The sequence below is a fragment of the Muntiacus reevesi genome, chromosome 20 (assembly GCF_963930625.1).
Source record: "Muntiacus reevesi chromosome 20, mMunRee1.1, whole genome shotgun sequence".
NCBI classification, from domain to species: Eukaryota; Metazoa; Chordata; class Mammalia; order Artiodactyla; family Cervidae; genus Muntiacus; species Muntiacus reevesi.
The window spans coordinates 2,361,283-2,381,557 of NC_089268.1; the positions used below are offsets into that span (position 1 = coordinate 2,361,283).

The 20,275-nt window shown below is 40.6% G+C and overlaps 1 protein-coding gene across 1 annotated transcript in view; it reads right to left on the bottom strand.

Annotated features, from left to right (window-relative positions):
- Positions 1-20,275, bottom strand: part of LOC136151439 (contactin-associated protein-like 3) — a 160,525-nt gene that overhangs the window by 46,469 nt on the left and 93,781 nt on the right. The window contains exons 10-11 of the mRNA XM_065912556.1: positions 18,306-18,425; positions 2,468-2,665 (exon numbers count right to left, since the gene is read on the bottom strand). Coding sequence (XP_065768628.1) covers positions 2,468-2,665; positions 18,306-18,425 — 318 coding nt within the window. The remainder of the gene's footprint in view (positions 1-2,467; positions 2,666-18,305; positions 18,426-20,275) is intronic.

Below are 20,275 nucleotides of genomic sequence, written 5' to 3' on the forward strand. Positions count from 1 at the left end.
ATGGTTTCCTAAAGTCAACACAGTCACACAACTTCCTCTTTAGCCACCTGTAATCATATCCCCGAAACGATCTATAACACGGAGACCTTAAAGATGCTGAAGGAAAAATGTTCCAGGATCTGAGCGAGATCCTAAGCCCACTGGCCCTCCCCAGCCCTCTTGGAAATCAAAACCAACACGAGGGCCGCTGCTCTGAGAACCCAGGCTTCTTATAGCTCCTCTCAAGATTACCACCGCCACTCCGTCTCCTGATAACTTCTGAGAACATGAGGGTGGAAAATTCTTGAGATAAGGCTGAATTGTGACTGACGGTTCCCAGTCTGTCCTATAAAATTCCTAAGCTACTTGCTTCCCATACTGCAGTCCCCTTGCGCTGTTTTCACATTGCAGCCACCTAATGAGGGACTCAGGTTCAGTGTAAAGAATCCATTTGCAATGCAGGAGATGCGGGTTTGATCCCTGGGTTGGGAAGATCCCCTGGAGAAGAAAATGGTAACCCGTTCCAGTCTTCTTGCCTGGGAAATCCCATGGACAGAGGAGCCTGGTGAGCTACAGTCTGTGGGGTTTCACAGAGTCAGACAAGACTTAGCAACTAAAAGAGCAGCAACGAGGGACCCGGGCTTTGTTGTTTTCACTCCTTCCACACAAGTGTAACATCAAAGCTCTGCATGCTCCTTTGTGTCTATTGATAAGACCTAGCAAATTAGTGCAAACTTTTAAGGTGTATCAGGCTACACTGTTTGCCTGCCTCATCTCAACCTTAATTAAGCACATCTGGAAATATGTAGGTCTGCAGTGAATTTGTTTAAATTAAGTTTGCACTAAAAATTCTCCAGCAGCAGCGTATAAGAAATGCAAATTACTTGAGCATGTATATTTAATGAAGTCCTTTATTTTGCTTCTTTAGTAGGTGTTTATCAAGTTTATAAGTCTTTTCTCTTTCCATCTTTTCCCCTAGCCTCAATTAAATACGCATTTAAATACCTGTTGGTGGTGGTGGTGGTGCTATTGTACATATTTATACAAAGGGCTAACAATTGAGTAACCACACGCGAATAGACACTGGCCTCTCGGGTGGGACTCCTTCGGCGATCTGGGTCACGTCAGGGTCTGGACGAGACCATCTGCTTCTGTGTATGAGTTTGCTCCCGGGCTCATGGAGTGGCTTTGTTTTATGGCTTTGTTAGTGGTTGGTTTCAACACTACTCTGTCTTTGACTTGTTTTCTCTGGTTAGAGAACCCATGAACAATAGTCTCCCGGAGGCAGCTTTCTCATTCTTCTGGGAACAGAGAATTTTAGTTCAGTGATCTATTTGGCAATAGATCTAATTAGCAATTTAGTTAGCAATCAACTAACAGTAAGCACTAAACCCACTGCTGCTGCTGCTAAGTCGCTTCAGTCGTGTCCGACTCTGTGCGACCCCATAGACGGCAGCCCACCAGGCTCCCCCGTCCCTGGGATTCTCCAGGCAAGAACACTGGAGTGGGTTGCCATTTCCTTCTCCAATGCGTGAAAGTGAAGTCACTCAGTCTCGTCCGACTTTTAGCGACCCCATGGACTGCAGCCTACCAGGCTTCTCCGTCCAGGGGAGTTTCCAGGCAAGAGTACTGAAGTGGGGTGCCATTGCCTTCTCCGAAACCCACTAGCACTAACTATAAATTCAATAAACCTGAGAGATGCAAATAAGTAGCATTTACTTCATGCCATTTATAGGTATGGTGCAATTAGGTTCTAGCAGAGTTAGCACCTTAGCCCTGAAGACTCAGAAAAAATGATTTCCTAAGTCCCATAGCTGCTGAGTGACAAGCCTGAACTCTAAGGACCTGCCTAGCACTCTCTGCTTATTCTAATCCCCAGATGCCTGAGCAGAGGAGCAGCAGGCCAGTCTCCAGAAAACCAAGTAGTTGCATGCTTCATGCAGGCAGGTTGCACATTCCAACAAAATGAGGTATTTCAAAGGAAGAAAATAGAAAATCAAAAATAAAATTTTTCTAAAGAAGAAAAGATATGGAAAATAAACTGCTAGCACTTAACGTGTGAAAGAACTGGTGATACCAACATTTTTCCCTACTTTATAATTAGCCAAGACACTAATCACATTCAGTGTAGGAAAAAGGATGTCATCAAATAATCACCTCCAGATAAGTAAGCCAAGCTGTTGTTAGCAATGCTTCCCAAGATACCACAGGGTTGAGATGTCCCTGCCCTTTATGGCAGATAAGTACTGAGCCCTCCAGGGGCCTCTTTAAGAGGTTTTTACTGCTCAGTTGCCCAGTTGAGTCTGGGGATGGGAGGGAACTTCAGATCAATTATGGCTTTGGGCAAAGATTTTGGTCTTTGCTCCAAGAAAAAGTATCTCAGATTGTGACCTGGGTGCTATGGGCACAGATTCTCATGCATCTGTTGCAAGTCATTGTGACCTGTGGGGACAATAGCTCATGATGTCTAATTACTCTGATTACTCACCTTGGGGAGTTGAAAGCCTTGACTTCTTGCAGTGGAAAGTCAGTTCCTGTTGGCAGTTGTCCGCATAGCCAATGATGGTCTGGAGCTGGTCCATGCTGGCCATGTACTTGAAAAATACTGGATGGGGGCTTTCTCCATTCAAGCTTTTGACCCTGACCACGTGGGAGCCGTTATGTTGCACTGAGGTCCACGTGGTGTCTGGTGGGCAGAAGAAGGGTTGGGAGAAAGCAAGGAGACCATAATGAGGATGGAATCATTAAATGCAAATATGGAAAGCAGAGCATATTTTATCTGAATTAAGTTTTCTTTTCTTTTTTTGTAGTCATCAGATCTCTTTGCAATTATTCTCAAAATGTTTAACAGGAGGGATTCTCTTTATTGAAATTTTCACTATCATTATTATAGGCAACATTGTCAGGTGGCCAATTTTTAAAATTCTACAGTATAATACTCAAAGTTATAAATAGAACTTTTGGGCCCTAATAGTTTTCTTTCCATTACTATAAGTGAAAGCCAAAGGTTACTGTGTATATATTTATCTTTTTACAAGTATATTTCTCATTTGAGCATCTTTTCCTCTGATAATCAGAGAAATGTGTAAAAGACATATTTGAGGAATAAGCTGCAAGCATGATCATGCAAAATAACAGAAGCTAAGTATTTTGACAAAAATTAACTAACAGTGTGTTGGCAACCTGTTCAATGGCCAGCAAAAAAAAAAAAAAAAAAACACAGTGCCTAGGAATAAGACTATTCCTAGCAGTAACCACAGTTACATGAATGCCTGTCGGAAAATTCTCACTTATTTCTGTTACACTGATTACCTATGTTTTCAAAGAGATTTAAAAAACAATGCACACTCCATAACATTTATAACAGAAGAAAAACAACTTGACTTCTTTTATCTTCCCCCCAATATACATCCCACCACAAATACCCTCCCAAATACACCTCCCACCATATACATAGAAGCTCCCACAGTATAGAAGGCTGTGGCTCAGTGGCTAAAAGGCTGAGTTCAAGCTACCTTAATTCAATAGCTCTGTAATGTCATTTAACTTTCTCTGTAATATGTATTTGATAAATGATCAGTCTGCACACAAACGTTCTATATTCAGAGCAGGAAACAGGCTGAGTTTATATTATTTCTTAATAATTAATACATGAGTATAAGAGCAAGAAATCACACAATAATACAAAGAATTCACTTAGGGGTCCCCACAGGTCCCCGTCCCTTCCTACCCTGGGGACGTGCATCTGGGAAAAACCCAACAGCGGTGCTGGTGCTCACAAACCCTTAATGCGTGAAATACATCGAGAGACTCGGGGAGAGAACCCCAAGGGCCATGGGGAAAACGCTGGTTCAAAGCTTATGGGAAAAAGCATCAAAAATACGCAAAGCTTAGCAAGAACAGGAACAAACTGTGAGTCAGCATGACCAATGCCGTTTTATATTCAATTAAAACAGACAATGGATCACCCACCTATCTGCTCACTACAGGGGGCTGAGTGTTCCCATGGCAACTGGAAACCCACAGATTTTGTTTCGTCCTTAATCATGTTTTCACTGGACATTTTACATTTCAACATTTTCCTGGAAAATTACTTAAGTGGGCCTGGCATTATTTTTGGTAATTACCTACTCCCATTCACCCCCAGGGTTTCTTCCATCAAATGAGATGCAGGTGCAGGGAGTCATGCAGAAGACTGTTAGGCTTGGGAGCCCATCATTTCCAGAGCCACCGTGTCATTTACTTTCATGGCTTAGGGCACAAGGAAAAACGATGTGCCTGAATGGTTCATACAGGCTAGTGGTCAGTATGATAGATTTATGGTCTTCCATGGCTAAGGTATAATAATAGAAATCTTTTCAAATGGAGAGAAGGGAACGGTTGATAAGAACCTCAAAACTGCTCTTCCGAAAAATACTTTAAATGATTGATCTTTCTAGAAATATTATTTAAAAGACCCCAACAATGACACATTATATTTCTCTAATATTCCACAACATATTATTTTCATAGATTTCAAAACCATGAACCTTTGACATGCCACATAACCTTAATTCTCAACCACAAGGAGACAGACTAACGAATTAAAAGTGACCAGCATGATGGAAAAATTGTTGTTCAGTCACTAAGTTGTGCACAACTCTTTTGGACCCCAAGGACAGCAGCATGCTAGGTTCCTCTGTCCACCACTATCTCCCGGAGTTTGCTCAACTTAGCCATTATTCAAGGTAGTCTGAAGCACAATTTTGGATCTGAAGTAATTAATTTTGGTAGTGGTGGCGGTTTAGTTGCTAAGTCCTGCCCGACTCTTGCGACCTCAGGGACTGTAGCCCGCCAGGCTCCTCTGTCCATGGGATTCTCCAGGCAAGAATACTGGAGTGGGCTGCCATTTCCTTCTCCAGGGGATCTTCCTGACCCAGGGATCAAACCCTGGTTTCCTGCATTGCAGGCAGATTCTTTACCGACTGAGCTACTTTTTAATCATGGGCAAATTTAAACACGAATTTTGAACTATCGTTAAACTAGACCCTTTCACAACATGTCAATCGACCTCAGTGGGGTCTTCCTCTGCACAGGAGAAGGGAGGCCATTGGCAGCACTTGGTCAACCATTTTGCCTGGACCAATGAACCTAGTCAAGTTAACTTAGCCAAGTTAATTTGCTGGTTTGGATTGATATTATAATAATCACACTGACTTACCATATCATACGTTATCCTTCAGTTTGATTTATTTTTTCTTTTTGCCAAGTTATACTCACTTTGCAATTGGCAATACTTCTCATGCTTTATAATAGACCTCTGAACTATACAAGGAATCTTTTATAGCAAAACAATCAGTTATGGAAAAAGAACCAGCTCTTTATTTTACACATTCAGGTAAATATACATTGAAAGCATATCTGCTATACTCATTTCCATTTATCTGAGAAGTAGACAGAAAATAAGGCTTCATTATGAAAAATCTGATGCCTTTATAGTTAGTGGGTTCACTGCTCATGATCTGGAAATTGACCTCAAAGAAAATGAAGGTAAAAATTCCTCCTCCCACAGATGCCTGAAATGAAGTCTAACTTGTGTCCATTCAGTTCAGTCACTCAGTCATGTGTGACTCTTTCGGACCCCATGGACTGCAGCATGCCAGGCTTTCCTGTTCATCACCAACTCCCTGAGCTTGCTCAAACTCAAGTCCAACAAGTTGGTGATGCCATCCAACCATCTCATCCTCTTTCATTCCCTTCTCCTGCCTTCAATCTTTTCCAGTCTTAGGGTCTTTTCCAGTGAGTTAGTTCACCGCATCAGGTAGCCAAAGTACTGAGGTTTCAGCTTCAGCATCAGTCCTCCCAATGAATATTCAGGACTGATATCCTTTAGGATGGACTGGTTGGATCTCCTTGCAGTTCAAGGAACTCTGAAGAGTCTTCTTCAACACCACAGTTCAAAAGCATCAATTCTTTGGTGCTCAGCTTTCTTTATAGTCCAACTCTCACATCCATACATGACTACTGGAAACACCATAGTTTCAACTAGATGGACCTTTGTTAGCAAAGTAATGTCTCTGCTTTTTAATATGCTGTCTAGGTTTGTCATAGCTTTTCTTCCAATGAGCGAGCTCCTTTTAATTTCATGGCTGCAATCACCATCTGCAGTGATTTTGGAGCCTAAGAAAATATAGTCTGTCACCGTTTCCATTGTTTCCCCATCTATTTGCCAGGAAATGATGGGACTGGATGCCATGATCTTAATTTTTTGAATGTTGAGTTTTAAGCCAGCCTCTTCATTCTCCTCTTTCTCTTTCATCAAGAGGCTCTTTAGTTCTTCACTTTCTGCTATAAAGGGGGTATCATTTGCATATCTGAGGTTATTGGTATTTCTCCCAGTAATCTTGATTACAGCTTGTGCTTCATCCAGTCCAGTATTTCGCATTTGTGTCCAAACAGAATATTTTTGGAAATTAAGCCAGCTGTCTTTGTTTCTTCTAATGAGAAGAGGTTACATGTTTTGAGAAGACTGAGAAGGCAAAGTGCCAGATGATTTAATTTGTCACATCTATCTCCAGATAGAGCTAGTCAAGAAGATACAATCAGGATGATAAATAAGGATAGACAGATGTAAACACTAGCAGTCATTTCTGAACCCACAAAGACAATCTGAATATTACAATAGAGAAATATCAATAACTTTAGATATGCAGATGATACCACCCAATGGCAGAAAGTGAGGAAGAACTAGAGTCTCTTGATGAGCAGCAAGGACAGCAAAGAGATCAAACCAATCACTCCTAAAGGAAATCCACCATGAATATTTATTAGAAGGACTGATGCTGAAGCTGAAGCTCCAATACTTTGGTCACCAGATGTGAAGAACCAACTCACTGGGAAAGACCCTGATGCTGGGAAAGACTGAAGGCAGGGGGAGAAGGGGATGATGGTGGATGAGGTGGTTGCATGTCATTACCAACTCAATAGACATGAATTTGAACAAACTCAGGGAGATTGTGAACCACAGGGAAACCTGGCCTGCTGCAGTCCATGGGGTTGCAAAGAGTCAGACACAACGTAGCAACTGAACAAAAACAACAATAGAGACCCAAGACAGCCTTCTTAGAAATTGTGTTACTATACAGAGAGAACTATCATTACAACTAGCTTTCACTTCTTATTCACCTCAACCCTCTTGCCACACAGATAAGGAAACGGATGTCTAGAAAAACTCACTTGCAAAACTAAATTCATGAAACTATGTAATTTAGCCACACATTTCTAAGTAATATAGTGTAAGTCACTGAGCTTTCTGAGTAAACTTCTCAAAGAGTGCTAAGGTCTGTAATTTTCCCAGACAGTCTTACTCACCTGAGCCCTCTCCTATATTTGCAATGAAAATAGAACTGGATCCTGGTCATTTATGTGCTCACAGGGCCAATAAAGGCCAAGTCCACTGCTCCAGATGTTTGGAGGGTGTCCTGAGGAAGATGATGGTCAGCTCTCACCTGGCCCTGCCCTGGATTGCAGAGGCCCTGGTCCCTGTCATGTCATCTGTTTGTCAAAGCTGAGGATAACTGGTGTGTGCATTTTACTGAAGGGAAGGGATGACATCTCCTTAGATTTCTACTAAGGAGACACTGCCGGGCCCTGGGGGGCTCAGAGATGGCATTCATCCTGACCCCACGTCTCGGGTCCCTCCTGATAAATATTTATAGGAGCATCCTCATAAGGGTTGCCCTTCCTGCCATAATTTTGGGGCCTTGAGGCTTTTCTGACTTACTTTAATATTTTGGACACAAGAAAATGCTATAGGATACAGCTCAATAGCTTCAAGGGAATGTAGCTGCTTCACAGCCTTCTTTCTTGGGATTTCAGAGGATGATGCTTTCACTTACGAGGTCATGCTGAATGTGTGTCTGCTCACTCATAAGGGCAGACATCTGCCATTTAACAAGAATGGACGTTTACTCAACATGACATATCTTGTCTTCAGGCAATACATATACATGCCTGGCCCCGTATCCGGAACCTCCTAGGAAATCAGTTATTGGAAGATGTCTGTGCCTCCCTCTGTGTGTCAGCCCATCATATGGCTCCAGAGCAAAATAATTTTCTCAGAGAGCACATTATATAATTCATTCATAAAGTTAGATACAGACAGAGTACAGGGTCATGGTCAATAAGAGATGTGGGTTATAATTTATGGTCTTGTTTAGTCACTAAGGCATGTCTGCCTCTTTGCAACCCCATGGACTGTTAGCCCACCAGCCTCCTCTGTCCGGGGGACTTTCCAGGAAAGAATACTGGAGTAGGTTGCTATTTTCTTTTCCAGGGAATCTTCTTGACCCAGGGATCGAACTTGCAGCCCCTGCTGTATCTTTTGTATTGCAGGAGGATTCTTTACTGCTGAGCCATAGGGGAGAAATGGTCTTAGAAAAGTAAAAGAAATATCTGTGCCTCCAATTCCATATTTAGTAAATGCTGAAGACCAAATGCTATCGTTATAGCCACCTTTGAATGCTAAGGCCGTGAACCGGGCATGTTTCTGGCCTAGCTACTCTCTGAGCATCTATATTTTTATTGTTCAAACAGACTATTCACTATGTTCACCCACAAGGTCGGGGCAGACTGCATGGCTGACAGAAAAGCAGGAAAATAAGCTTCCCTGAAGCATTTGTTTCTTTACCCTTGTGCACAATGACTGGACCTGCCCCAGAAATTCTGCATCGCCAACCACACCGTGCCGCATGTTTGAAGAACTACCTTTAGAAGTGTCAAGAGGCAGGTCAGAATAATGTCTCTCCAGTGGAGGTGGAAAAGAGTTCTTTCCAGGCAAAGGCCAGTATAAAAGAAATGCAGGTTCACTATGTATGATAATCATCAAAGTGCAGCTCTTCTTTCATTTTCCTTATAAATTCCAACATTTCAACTTTAAGTAAATTTTTGTAAGAAACGCTAGTTCCAAACAAAACTTACCACATGTAATGAATGCACAATAATGCTATGCTTCCTGCCAATCTCAGTTTTCAAGAGCAAAGCAGAGAACAATGAAATCCCAACTCTTTACAAGCAAGGAAAATATATGTTGCAGCAACTGTGCATTTACTCATGAAAGAACTCTCCGGTCTATACTTAACCACTTCTTTTTGACAAATTTCCAACAAGCGCTGATATCTACTTAAAATAGCAAATGTAGAACTTATGATATTCATAACATTGTTAGTGAGTTGAATTAACATCTGTCTGTCTCACTCATCTGAAAGTCTATGAGAACAGTTAATTTTCCTTTCATTCCTCACATATAGCTTAGTGCCTGCAAGTTCATAGTGTAAAGTGTGTATGATTGAATGAATGCATGAACTGAATGGATAACTGAAAAGGGAGCTGTTTGGATGTGCCAAGACAGGAATTCTAGAAAAAGAGAGAAGAAAGGAAGAAGATCTATACTAACAAACAAACGTTAAACACACAGTGGTTTGGGGCTACACCCAGTCTGTAGAGGACTTAAAAAAATAGCTTGGCAGAATCCCCTCTCTTTACTGCTTACATCTCTTATAAGCGTTCTTATATTAATAAATCTACTTCTCACTACCCAAAACAAACTTGTGTTGTGTGTAAGACAACTGGACTGACTGCCCTTTGCTAAACCACCGTGCTGGGAACCTGACACAATTTCTGACACAGGAAAATGGCTGTTGAAGAAACACAACTGCAGATATTTTAATCTCAAACTCCTAATTTATACCCTCCTTTCACCTTTGGTAACCGCAATTTTCTTGCCCATGTCTGTGAGTCTATTTATATTTTGTACATAAGTTCATTTGTATCATTTTTTAGACTCAAAATATACATATGACAAACTTAGACAGTGTATTAAAAAGCAGAGACATTACTTTTCAAAACAAAGGTCTGGACAGTCAAAGCTATGGTTTTACCAGTGGTCATGTATGGATGTGAGAGTTGGACCATAAAGAAGGCTGAGCACTAAAGACAACCTCTTTAACAAGTGGTGCTGGGAAAATTGGTCAACCACTTGTAAAAGAATGAAACTAGAACACTTTCTAACACCATACACAAAAATAAACTCAAAATGGATTAAAGATCTAAATGTAACACCAGAAACTATAAAACTCCTAGAGGAGAACATAGGAAAAACACTCTCCGACATAAATCACAGCAGGATCCTCTATGACCCACCTCCCAGAATATTGGAAATAAAAGCAAAAATAAACAAATGGAACCTAATGAAACTTAAAAGCTTTTGCACAACAATGGAAACTATAAGCAAGGTGAAAAGACAGCCCTCAGATTGGGAGAAAATAATAGCAAACAAAGCAACAGACAAAGGATTAATCTCAAAAATATGTAAGCAACTCCTGCAGCTCAATTTCAGAAAAATAAATGACCCAGTCAAAAAATGGGCCAAAGAACTAAACAGACATTTCTCCAAAGAAGACATACAGATGGCTAACAAACACATGAAAAGATGCTCAACATCACTCATTATCAGAGAAATGCAAATCAAAACCACAATGAGGTACCATTACACGCCAGTCAGGATGGCTGCTATCCAAAAGTCTACAAGCAATAAATGCTGGAGAGGGTGTGGAGAAAAGGGAACCCTCTTACACTGTTTGTGGGAATGCAAACTAGTATAGCCACTATGGAGAACAGTGTGGAGATTCCTTAAAAAACTGGAAATAGAACTGCCATATGATCGAGCAATCCCACTCCTGGGCATACACACAGAGGAAACCAGATCTGAGACACGTGTACCCCAATGTTCATCAGAGCACTGTTTATAATAACCAGGACATGGAAGCAACCTAGATGCCCATCAGCAGACGAATGGATAAGGAAGCTGTGGTACATATACACCATGGAATGTTACTCAGCCATTAAAAAGAATTCATTTGAATCAGTTCTAATGAGATGGATGAAACTGGAGCCCTTTATACAGAGTGAAGTAAGCCAGAAAGATAAAGACCAATACAGTATACTAACACATATATATGGAATTTAGAAAGATGGTAATGATAACCCTATATGCAAAACAGAAAAAGAGACACAGATGTACAGAACAGACTTTTGGACTCTGTGGGAGAAGGCAAGGGTGGGATGTTTTGAGAGAACAGCATCGAAACATGTATATTATCTATGGTGAAACAGATCACCAGCCCAGGTGGGATGCATGAGACAAGTGCTCGGACCTGGTGCACTGGGAAGACCCAGAGGGATTGGGTAGAGAGGGAGGTGGGAGAGGGGATTGGGATGGGGAACACATGTAAATCCATGGCTGATTCATGTCAATGTATGGCCAAAACCACTACAATATTGTAAAGTAATTAACCTTTCACTGATAAAAATAAATGAAAAAAAAAAAAAAAGAAGAAGAAGGCTGAGCACTGAAGAAGTGATGCTTTTGAACTGTGGTGCTGGAGAAGACTCTTGAGAGTCCTTTGGACAGCAAGATCAAACCAGTCAATCCTAAAGGAAATCAACCCTGAATATTCATTGGAAAGACTGATGCTGAAGCTTCAATACTCTGGCCACCTAAAGCAAAGAACTGACTCATTGGAAAAGACCTTGATGCTGGGAAAGATTGAGGGCAGGAGAAGGGGGTGACACAGGATGAGATGGGTGGATGGCATCATCAACTCAATGGACACGAGTTTGAGCAAACTCTGGGAGATAGTGAAGGACAGGGAAGCCTGGTATGCAGTCCATGGTTTTGCAGAGAGTCGGACACAACTGAGCAATTGAACCAAAAACAAAATACACACTACTATATATAAAGTAGACAATCAACAAGGACCTACTATAGAACACAGGGAACTATACTCAATATTTTGTAATAACCTATAAGGGGAAAAGTTTGAAAAAAATAGATATATATGTCGGTACTACTAAATCATTTTGCTGTCCACCTGAAATTAACACAACATGTTATCAACTCTGTCTCAGTAAGAAAAGAAACATAACTGCTTGGTTTGCATGAAGGCGATACTAATGAGTAAAAAGTGCTGCATTATAACTGATTAGTCAATAAATTAAGATCTGAAGGGGGAATGGTCAGGGAGGCAATAGACCCAGTCTTCAGCTTGTTCATTAAGCCTCCAGGGATTCTTATGGACCGGAAGCTGAGTCACTGCTCTGACTAGAATCCATTTTCTTCCAGCAACAATCATTCTATCAGTGCAGTGTCTGAGACCCACTTTCTGAACCTCATGACTATGATGTCATAATAGCAAACAACTACCCTGGGGCTTCTCTGGTGGCTTAGTTTGTAAAGACTCTGCCTGCAATGTGGGAGATACAGGTTCGATCCCTGCATTGGGAAGAGCCCCTGGAGAAGGAATGGCTACCCACTCCAGTGTCCTTGTCTGGAGAATCCCATGGACAGAGGAGCCTGGAGGGCTAGAGTCCATAAGGTCAAAGTGAGTTAGACTGACTGAGTGACTGCTAACATCCTGGATACAGTATGGACACAAACATCTCCGTCTCAGTGGGGAGAGATATTGACATTCCTCATCTTGTCACCAAAGAAATTATGTTCTGTTCCTTCTGTTTAGAAAGGGAATAGACCCATCAACAAATTTCACAAGCAGTCCGTTCAAAATAGTTTCATTTTCTGTCTTGTTTTGGATGTCTCAGTACTAAAGGTAACTAAGAAAGACTTGCAGAGTGGCTTTTTGTAGGAATTTTTGTAGGTCCTAGGACTACATTTCTGAAGGCTGTTACCAAGGATTTAATTTTAGTCATTGGTTTAGAATTTTGTTCTAGGTATATTTTTCCAAGTGTTAGTACTTGTTTTTTTGAATAATTAAAGAATGTTTAATTGTTCACAGGCACTGCAGCCTTATGGAGAAGGAGAAATGATTATAGTGTAAATATTTCCAGGTTGGAAGAACAGAATCAGGACCCTAAGATCGTTCCTCTATCAATACAAAGACTTTGAGGGAAACTCATGTGACCCCTGGATCAGTAAGAACTATTTAGCTATGTGTGTGTGCTCAGTAGTGTTCAACTCTGTGACCCCATGGACTGTAGCCCACCAGGCTCCTCTGTCCAAGGGATTCTCCAGGCAAGAATACTGGAGTGGGTTGCCATTTTCTACTCCAGGGGATTTTCCAGACCCAGGGATCTAACCCAAGTCTCCTGCATTGGCAGGCAGATTCTTTACCACTGAGCTATAACCCTGGCTCGTTCCTTGGGTTTTCTCCAGGAACCATCTGTGTTTTTAAATTTTTCAGTTAAATATTTTGTTGCCTAGCTGTTGGAGGTAGTCATTGGTCATTTGACCTGTATGTCTTCAGCACACAGATTTCTTTAAGGCTTTGAGTTTTATAAAAATCCTTGGCATTTAATATTATTTGGAAATCTTCACTGAACTATTTAACTCCTGCACTCCATCTCCATGATCCATTTGATGCTCCATCTTAATTGCAATTATAGAACTCTTAGAACATTAATCTTTTCACATAGAACAAGACTATACTAATTTCAGGAGTTTTAGATGAGAGTTAGGCAACCACAAACTTCTCTAAAAAACTTAATTATGCAAAAGTCACAGTGAAACAATAATCTGGACTTAATGTTTGTTCATTTGCAATGTAATAGAAAGGCATAGTTACTAAGTGTGCTTTAATAATATACATTTACATATCAATGTAAATCATTAAATTATTATCAATGATTTTCATGAACACACACACACATACACATACAGCTTAGAGCTCTTAAAACTTTCCAAGATTAAGTCAGAGTGTTTAGAAAATATTTACTTTAGAGAATTAATGTCTTAGACTTTATCTTAATACATGTGAACAATTCTTGTTGCATTGTGGACAAATCATAGCCACAAGGATTCAATGATGGATCAGTCAATCTCACCCACAGCAACCTACATTAATAGGAACAACAGAATAATTGCTTGGGCTGTGAAATGAATAGCAGCACCAAAATTTTACATCTCCATTAGTTTTATTTCTCCATTGTGTGGTGCCCTTTACTCCCTTTCCATTTTAATTTTTTGAAGATAGAGGAGGCTGTGCTGAAATCAAAGCTCCTCAACTTCACGACAGTGGTTCCTAAAGCCGTGTGCCAATAAGCATCTCTGGGCTATGCTCTGTTCAGTTGTGTCTGACTCTTTGTGACCCCATAGACTGTAGCCTCCCAGGCTCCTCTGTCCATGGGATTCTCCAGCCAAGAATACTGGAGTGAACTGCTGTGCCCTCCTCTAGGGGATCTTCCCGACCCAGGGAACAAAGCCACATCTCTTATGTCTCCTGCCTTGGCAGGCCGGTTCTTTAGCCTAGTGCCACCTGGAAAGCCCTAAGCATCTGTAAAGAAGCTTAATAATAATAATACAGCCTTTCCTGGATGCTGCCACAGGATCCTTCTGCAGAAAGCAGAGATCCCCTAGGGGGACAAACATGTAGGGACCTGGAAAAGCCTCAGCCTGCTGGACAGTGTCCACTGGTGACAGTAAAGCAATGACAGCCGGCAGGTCAGGTTGATTTGTGAAGTCACAGTCCAAATTATATTTTTAAAAGTTTGTACTGCCAAGGATATTATAACCACCCAGTAGGCTTTAAGAAGATATATTACACTTGTTTTAATAAACAAGAGATCCCTACTGTCTAATTAAATGACCAACAGGCAAACCAAACTTCACATGCTCACAACTGGAATCCTGGTCTTCCATTAAAACATGGTCCTTCCCAAGAATTCTCCATCTCCATGAACAATAACTGCACCTTCCTTCCAGGGGTCAGATCCAAACACGGGAGCCCTGCTTGTTGCCTCTCTTTCTCTCTGTCCATATCCAGTCCAGTGGTTCTAAAGCAATCTTTCTCTCCTCCTCCTCTCTCCTACCCTGCTCCCCACCATCATCACCATCTTGGCTAAATTACTAGAGCAAAGTCCTAACTGGTCTCCTTGCCCCGCCTTGGTGCCCCATGATGGTTAAAGGTCCTAACTGTGTGAAATCTGGACCAGCCCCTTTCCAGCCACATGACTTGAGGAAAGGCCACATCCTGGTCCTTCCGCCTGGGCCGGTCCCACAGGCCAGGCTCCCTGTGGCTGGAGGCCTCCTGCCCTGGTCTCCCCCCTCCCCCAAAGGCTCCACCTCCTGTCTCAGGGCTGCTGCTTTGATGTGATAAGTGCAAATGTCAGCTTTCCAATTGAGTCCTTTTCTGATCTGTCTTTTTAAAACTGTAACCCGTCCTTCTGCGGTCTGTGCCCCATTCCCCGCTTTGTTCTGCTTCACAGCACAGCCTTATAACGTGCCATGTATTTGATTCGCTTCTGTCAAGGGTTTGGTTCCCCACCCGAAAAAGCACCCCCGATCATGGGAGGGAGGTGTTCAGATTCACAGTCTGTTGTGACCCCAGCTGTGTCAGCTCAGGGCAGGCGCTGAGTACACGTGTTCAATGTTGTCAGAAGTTTTCTCGCAACTCTTCAGTTTTGTGCCTTAACTTGGGCATTTCTTCACGTCACCCTGGGAAAGAGAATGATTCATGTCCTTGGAAGACAGTTTTCAAGGCCATCATGTATATAAATTAATCAGGATGGGTAATCAGTAGATTTTACCTTTTCCCTCCCTTATTCATAAGTTCTTTCTTATCTCTAGGGTAACAAAAACATGCTTATATATCATCAAGTATTATCCTAAGTTAATTGAAATCAAAGCACTGGGAAGACCCAGAGGGAGCAGGTGGAGAGGGAGGTGGGAGGGGGGGATCGGGATGGGGAATACATGTAAATCCATGGCTGATTCATGTCAATGTATGACAAAACCCACTACAATATTGTAAAGTAATTAGCCTCCAACTAATAAAAATAAATGGAAAAAAAAATGCTGAGCATCTGTTTTTACTGTCCCTTTGCATTTTGATAACTATTCTTGTCTACAGTGGGAGGGACCCAGGTTCACTTTGAAGAGGTAATAGCAATTGCAGGGAATCAAAATGTATCAGCTATTGCAGCAATCAGTATCAAAAACTGAACACCTTTGAGATAGTTACACATTCCAATTGGACTTTAGAAATAAGCACAACTAAAGCTTCATGGCAAAGCTTAGATCATGTGTTCCCTATGATGATTAAAATGTTTTTCTTTTATTACAGGCATAAACTGGAGAAGATCAGGCAATCAGCTCTTGGTTGTTCCTCTTGGCAGACTTATAAACTTGACCTCAGCCTTACCAAGCATGCCAACAGTTAATTATCAACAAATACCTTTGAAACTTTACTCATCTGGGAACATGCTATTTGGGACTATTTCTACCTTTCTATGATTCTTGGAATTTTTCAGTGTATATGGAACTCTGCTCATAGGATTAACCCAAGATAATATATATGAAAATCTTTAACATGCCCTAGACTTTTGTGATAATTAAGAATCTAATTGATATAAAGGAAATGTATTATTGCTATGCTAGCTTCTTTATTTAGCTTTCTTTGTTCTTGGCATTCACTTGAGTCGTGGCAATTAAAGCAAATCAAAGCAGAAACTGAATCACTTGAAGGTTATAAACCACTGGAGTCCAGTATATCTAGAAAGATCCCCTGGGCCGTTTCCCTACATATTTCACTGATCACATATCTTTCAGTAAAAGTAAGCTGATGTATTTAACTGTATCATCACACCACAATATTCTGGTCAGTATTTATGATAAAATATTTCCCCCAAAGCCCCAAACAGCCATACTCACACCAGTGCAATGCCCTGGGAGTTCCTGCATCTTCTGTAACAACTTCTGGGGTGGTTTGGGGTTGACTGAATTTAGATCAGATCACATATTAACCACTGCCAAAAAAGCTTAGATTTTTTTCATGTATGAAATGACAATAGGTATTGATATAAAAACCACATGAGGATTGCAAGCTATTCACAAACCATCATTATAAGTTTACCCATAAATAATTTCCTCCTTGTGAGATCTGCAACCCTTCCTGAGTGATGTGGAACCATAACAACAGAGAAACCAAACTATAACTAATCTATAGTTACCTAAGAACCATCTATAGTTGGTTTTTTTCTGATAATTATCTCAGAATTTGTACTCAAATTCTGTGGTTGTTGAAGTATCTGTTAGGGCTACACTGCTAGAGTAACAGAAAGTTTTCTAAAGGAGGTTTGTCCTCTTTATTGGGCAAACCTTATATGAGCATGGAGAAAAATTTATGGGTACAGACACATACAGATACAAGTAGAGAAGAGGTATAAAAAATTTGTATCAGTTCCATCAGGGCAGTTGTCACTCATTGCAGTGGAAGTTTTGGTCCTTTGTGCTCCTATACATTTGTCAGAGAGCTTAAATTAAAAAGTTTAAAAGAATTAAAGGCGTCATAAACACCATGTAATACACAAGTCCTTTAACACATATTAACAATCAGGTTTTTAAGGAAGACGAGATATTATTTATATAGTTGCGCGTGAATAGTATTATTAGATGGCATATATACACTTGCTGTGTGCGTTAGTCACTCAGTCACGTCTGACTCTTTGTGAATCGGGCTCCTCTGTCCAGCGAACTTTCCAGGCAAGAAGACTGAAGTAGGTTGCCATTTCCTAATCCAGGGGATCTTCCTGACCCAGGGACTGAACCCAAGTCTCTTGTGTCTCCTGCACTGGCAGGCAGATTCTTCACCACCGTGCCACCTGGGAAGTCCATATACACTTTAGAAACATTTATTATTCCCTAGATAAACTCAGGGCTTCCCAGATGGTGCTAGTGGTAAAGAATCTGCCTGCCAACCCAGGAGACATAAGAGATGCGGGTTCAACCCCTGGGTCCAGAAGATCCCCCGGAGGAGGACATGACAACTCATTCCAGTATTCTTGCCTAGAGAATCCCATGGACAGAGGAGCCTAGTGGGTTACAGTCTGTAGGGTCACAAGGCGTCAGACAGGACTGAAGCGACTTAGCATGCATGCACGCAGATAAACTCACCTGATTACAAATTCAAAGGGATATAAATGGATATTTTCATAAATTTAAGAAGTGAACATTCTCCAAAGACTTTGGCACTTATTGACATGAATTAAGAAAGAAAGTTTACCCTTTTATGTTGTAGATTAATAAACACAGATTTATTGCTAATTTTTGCATAAAGAAAGAACATTTCCAGGAAAATAATGACATAACTTTTAATTACCACCTCTTAACTATTTTAGAACATTACATTTAATACTTCTTAGAAATCCTATTACAATTACAATCAAAATGCATATCTAAGTAAAGCTGCCACTAGGTAAACTCTGCTTACTGCACCTGGATTTTTCCTACATAGCAAGCATTTACATGAGTTTGTCATTAAAAATGCTTATTAGCATACCTGTCATGTTGCAATATACCAGGGATGGTTCCAGAGGGCCACTTCCATCTGAGTCGATATAATAGAGCCCTGAAGAGTTGCCTCTGTGCCAGTAGGCTTCGCATGACTGCTCGTAGAGAGCTGCAGAGGACAGAGATCTCAGACAGGAGTGACAATGGGACAAATCCCTCCACGTTGCTAATTAAGTGATACTTTCCCCAGTGACACTCACCCTGTCTTGCACTGAGGGACATTTTCTCTAGAGGAGTGTTTCCCTGTTTCACTCGGATAACACAAAGATTCTCAGGCACAGAGTGAAAGATTTTAGGAAGTATCACTATGCAACATGTGGATCTGAATACCTTATGCTCTGGAAACACAGAATTCCTGTCAAAATCAGGGTAACTGGATTGACTCTAGTCTAATTCTTTGCTGTTTCAAAATATCTAAGCATCTGAAATGCATTGGCTTAATATCCCTAAATGATCTGTTATATAATAATCATGCTATTTTAAAAAGTTACTCAGTAATTATATTCTTTGTTTACTTAAGACAATTTCCACATGAAATGCATTTTTTTCAATGAAATGGATTTCACAAATCAGCAGCTCTACTTCACTTCGTTTTTAAAGTTCCTTTTAAAAACAAGCATCCTAAAATGCTTTGGAAATGATTATTCAAGAAAATCAAAATTCAAAGGAATATATATAAATATATGAAAAGTCTCTTTGTAGTTTCAATTTATCCTAATTCATAAATGAATTTTCTATGTATACAATGAATGTTTTACAAGGCAAGTGATTAGCATCTGCAGATGATGAACTCAATTAATATTTAGCATGCATTTAAATTAATGATTAATCGAGTAACAGCTCTTTTGCTCATCATCCTTTGCCTTGACAGGAAAAACCCTTTGAAAACCTGAAAAGCTGCTAATGGCTGCTGGGAGGGAAGTGTGGCACTAATTCTGGCACAGAGTTGAACTGGATCTTTAAGTCAGCTCTAAGGATCAAATCTGGCTTCTACACAGAAAAACTCAGGTGGTAGTTAGACAAGATCCACAAACTAGAGTGATCCTAGGAGGATATGGCTTTATGCCATGCTATAATGACTGGATTATCTACATTTCTAACTTTGCCTATTTCAAATAATCAAGAAAAACCCTGGGAGAAGTTTAGGGGTTGTTGTCTCATCTCAAAGAACAAGAACATGAAGGGAATGCTTTTTTCCAGAGATTCTACAAAGGAAAAAAATCCTGTTATTTAAATATGGCCAAGTAGCAAATGTATCAAGTTAGATAGCCCCCAAATCAATGGCATGGTTGCCATCATTTACACTGATGGACACAGAGACACTGACGGAAAAGCAATGTGGACTGCTTTTCCACCATGCTTGCATTTCGGCCACTCACGTTGACATTTTTATGATGCATACACATGGTTATAACCACCTAAGAAAGTGTCCAAAGGGATATACATAGATTGACAACAGCGTCTGTGTTGTGTTGGGGCTGGAATTGCCTAGGAAAACAAGAGTAGTGGAGGAATGACTTAGGAGAAAACTTGCTTTAAACAACAACATACACATGTACTAATTGTGTACTTAGACTCCAAAATAATGGTCTTGTGATCACTTACATTGATTTGGTAATATCTCATCTTCATGTGACTGATCAATTGCAGAATTCCAAGAAAATCAATTCAATTATTAGACCAAATCATGGGCCACAAGTAAAAAACCTTACATATGTGTAACAGGATGTATAATATATATAAAATACATAATATATATCTGTTAGTTTCAAATCTTTATGCTATAGAGTTGTTTGGAATGATGTTTAGATCACAGTTACTGATACCATTTAGCCATCACTCCTTAATCATTAATATTCAGTTGGTATCTGCTTCATATAAGTATGATGGAGCACACTCTAAGAAAGAGGTTACCCTATTCCAAACTGTGACTCGGCCAAATCACTTAGCTTCAGGTTT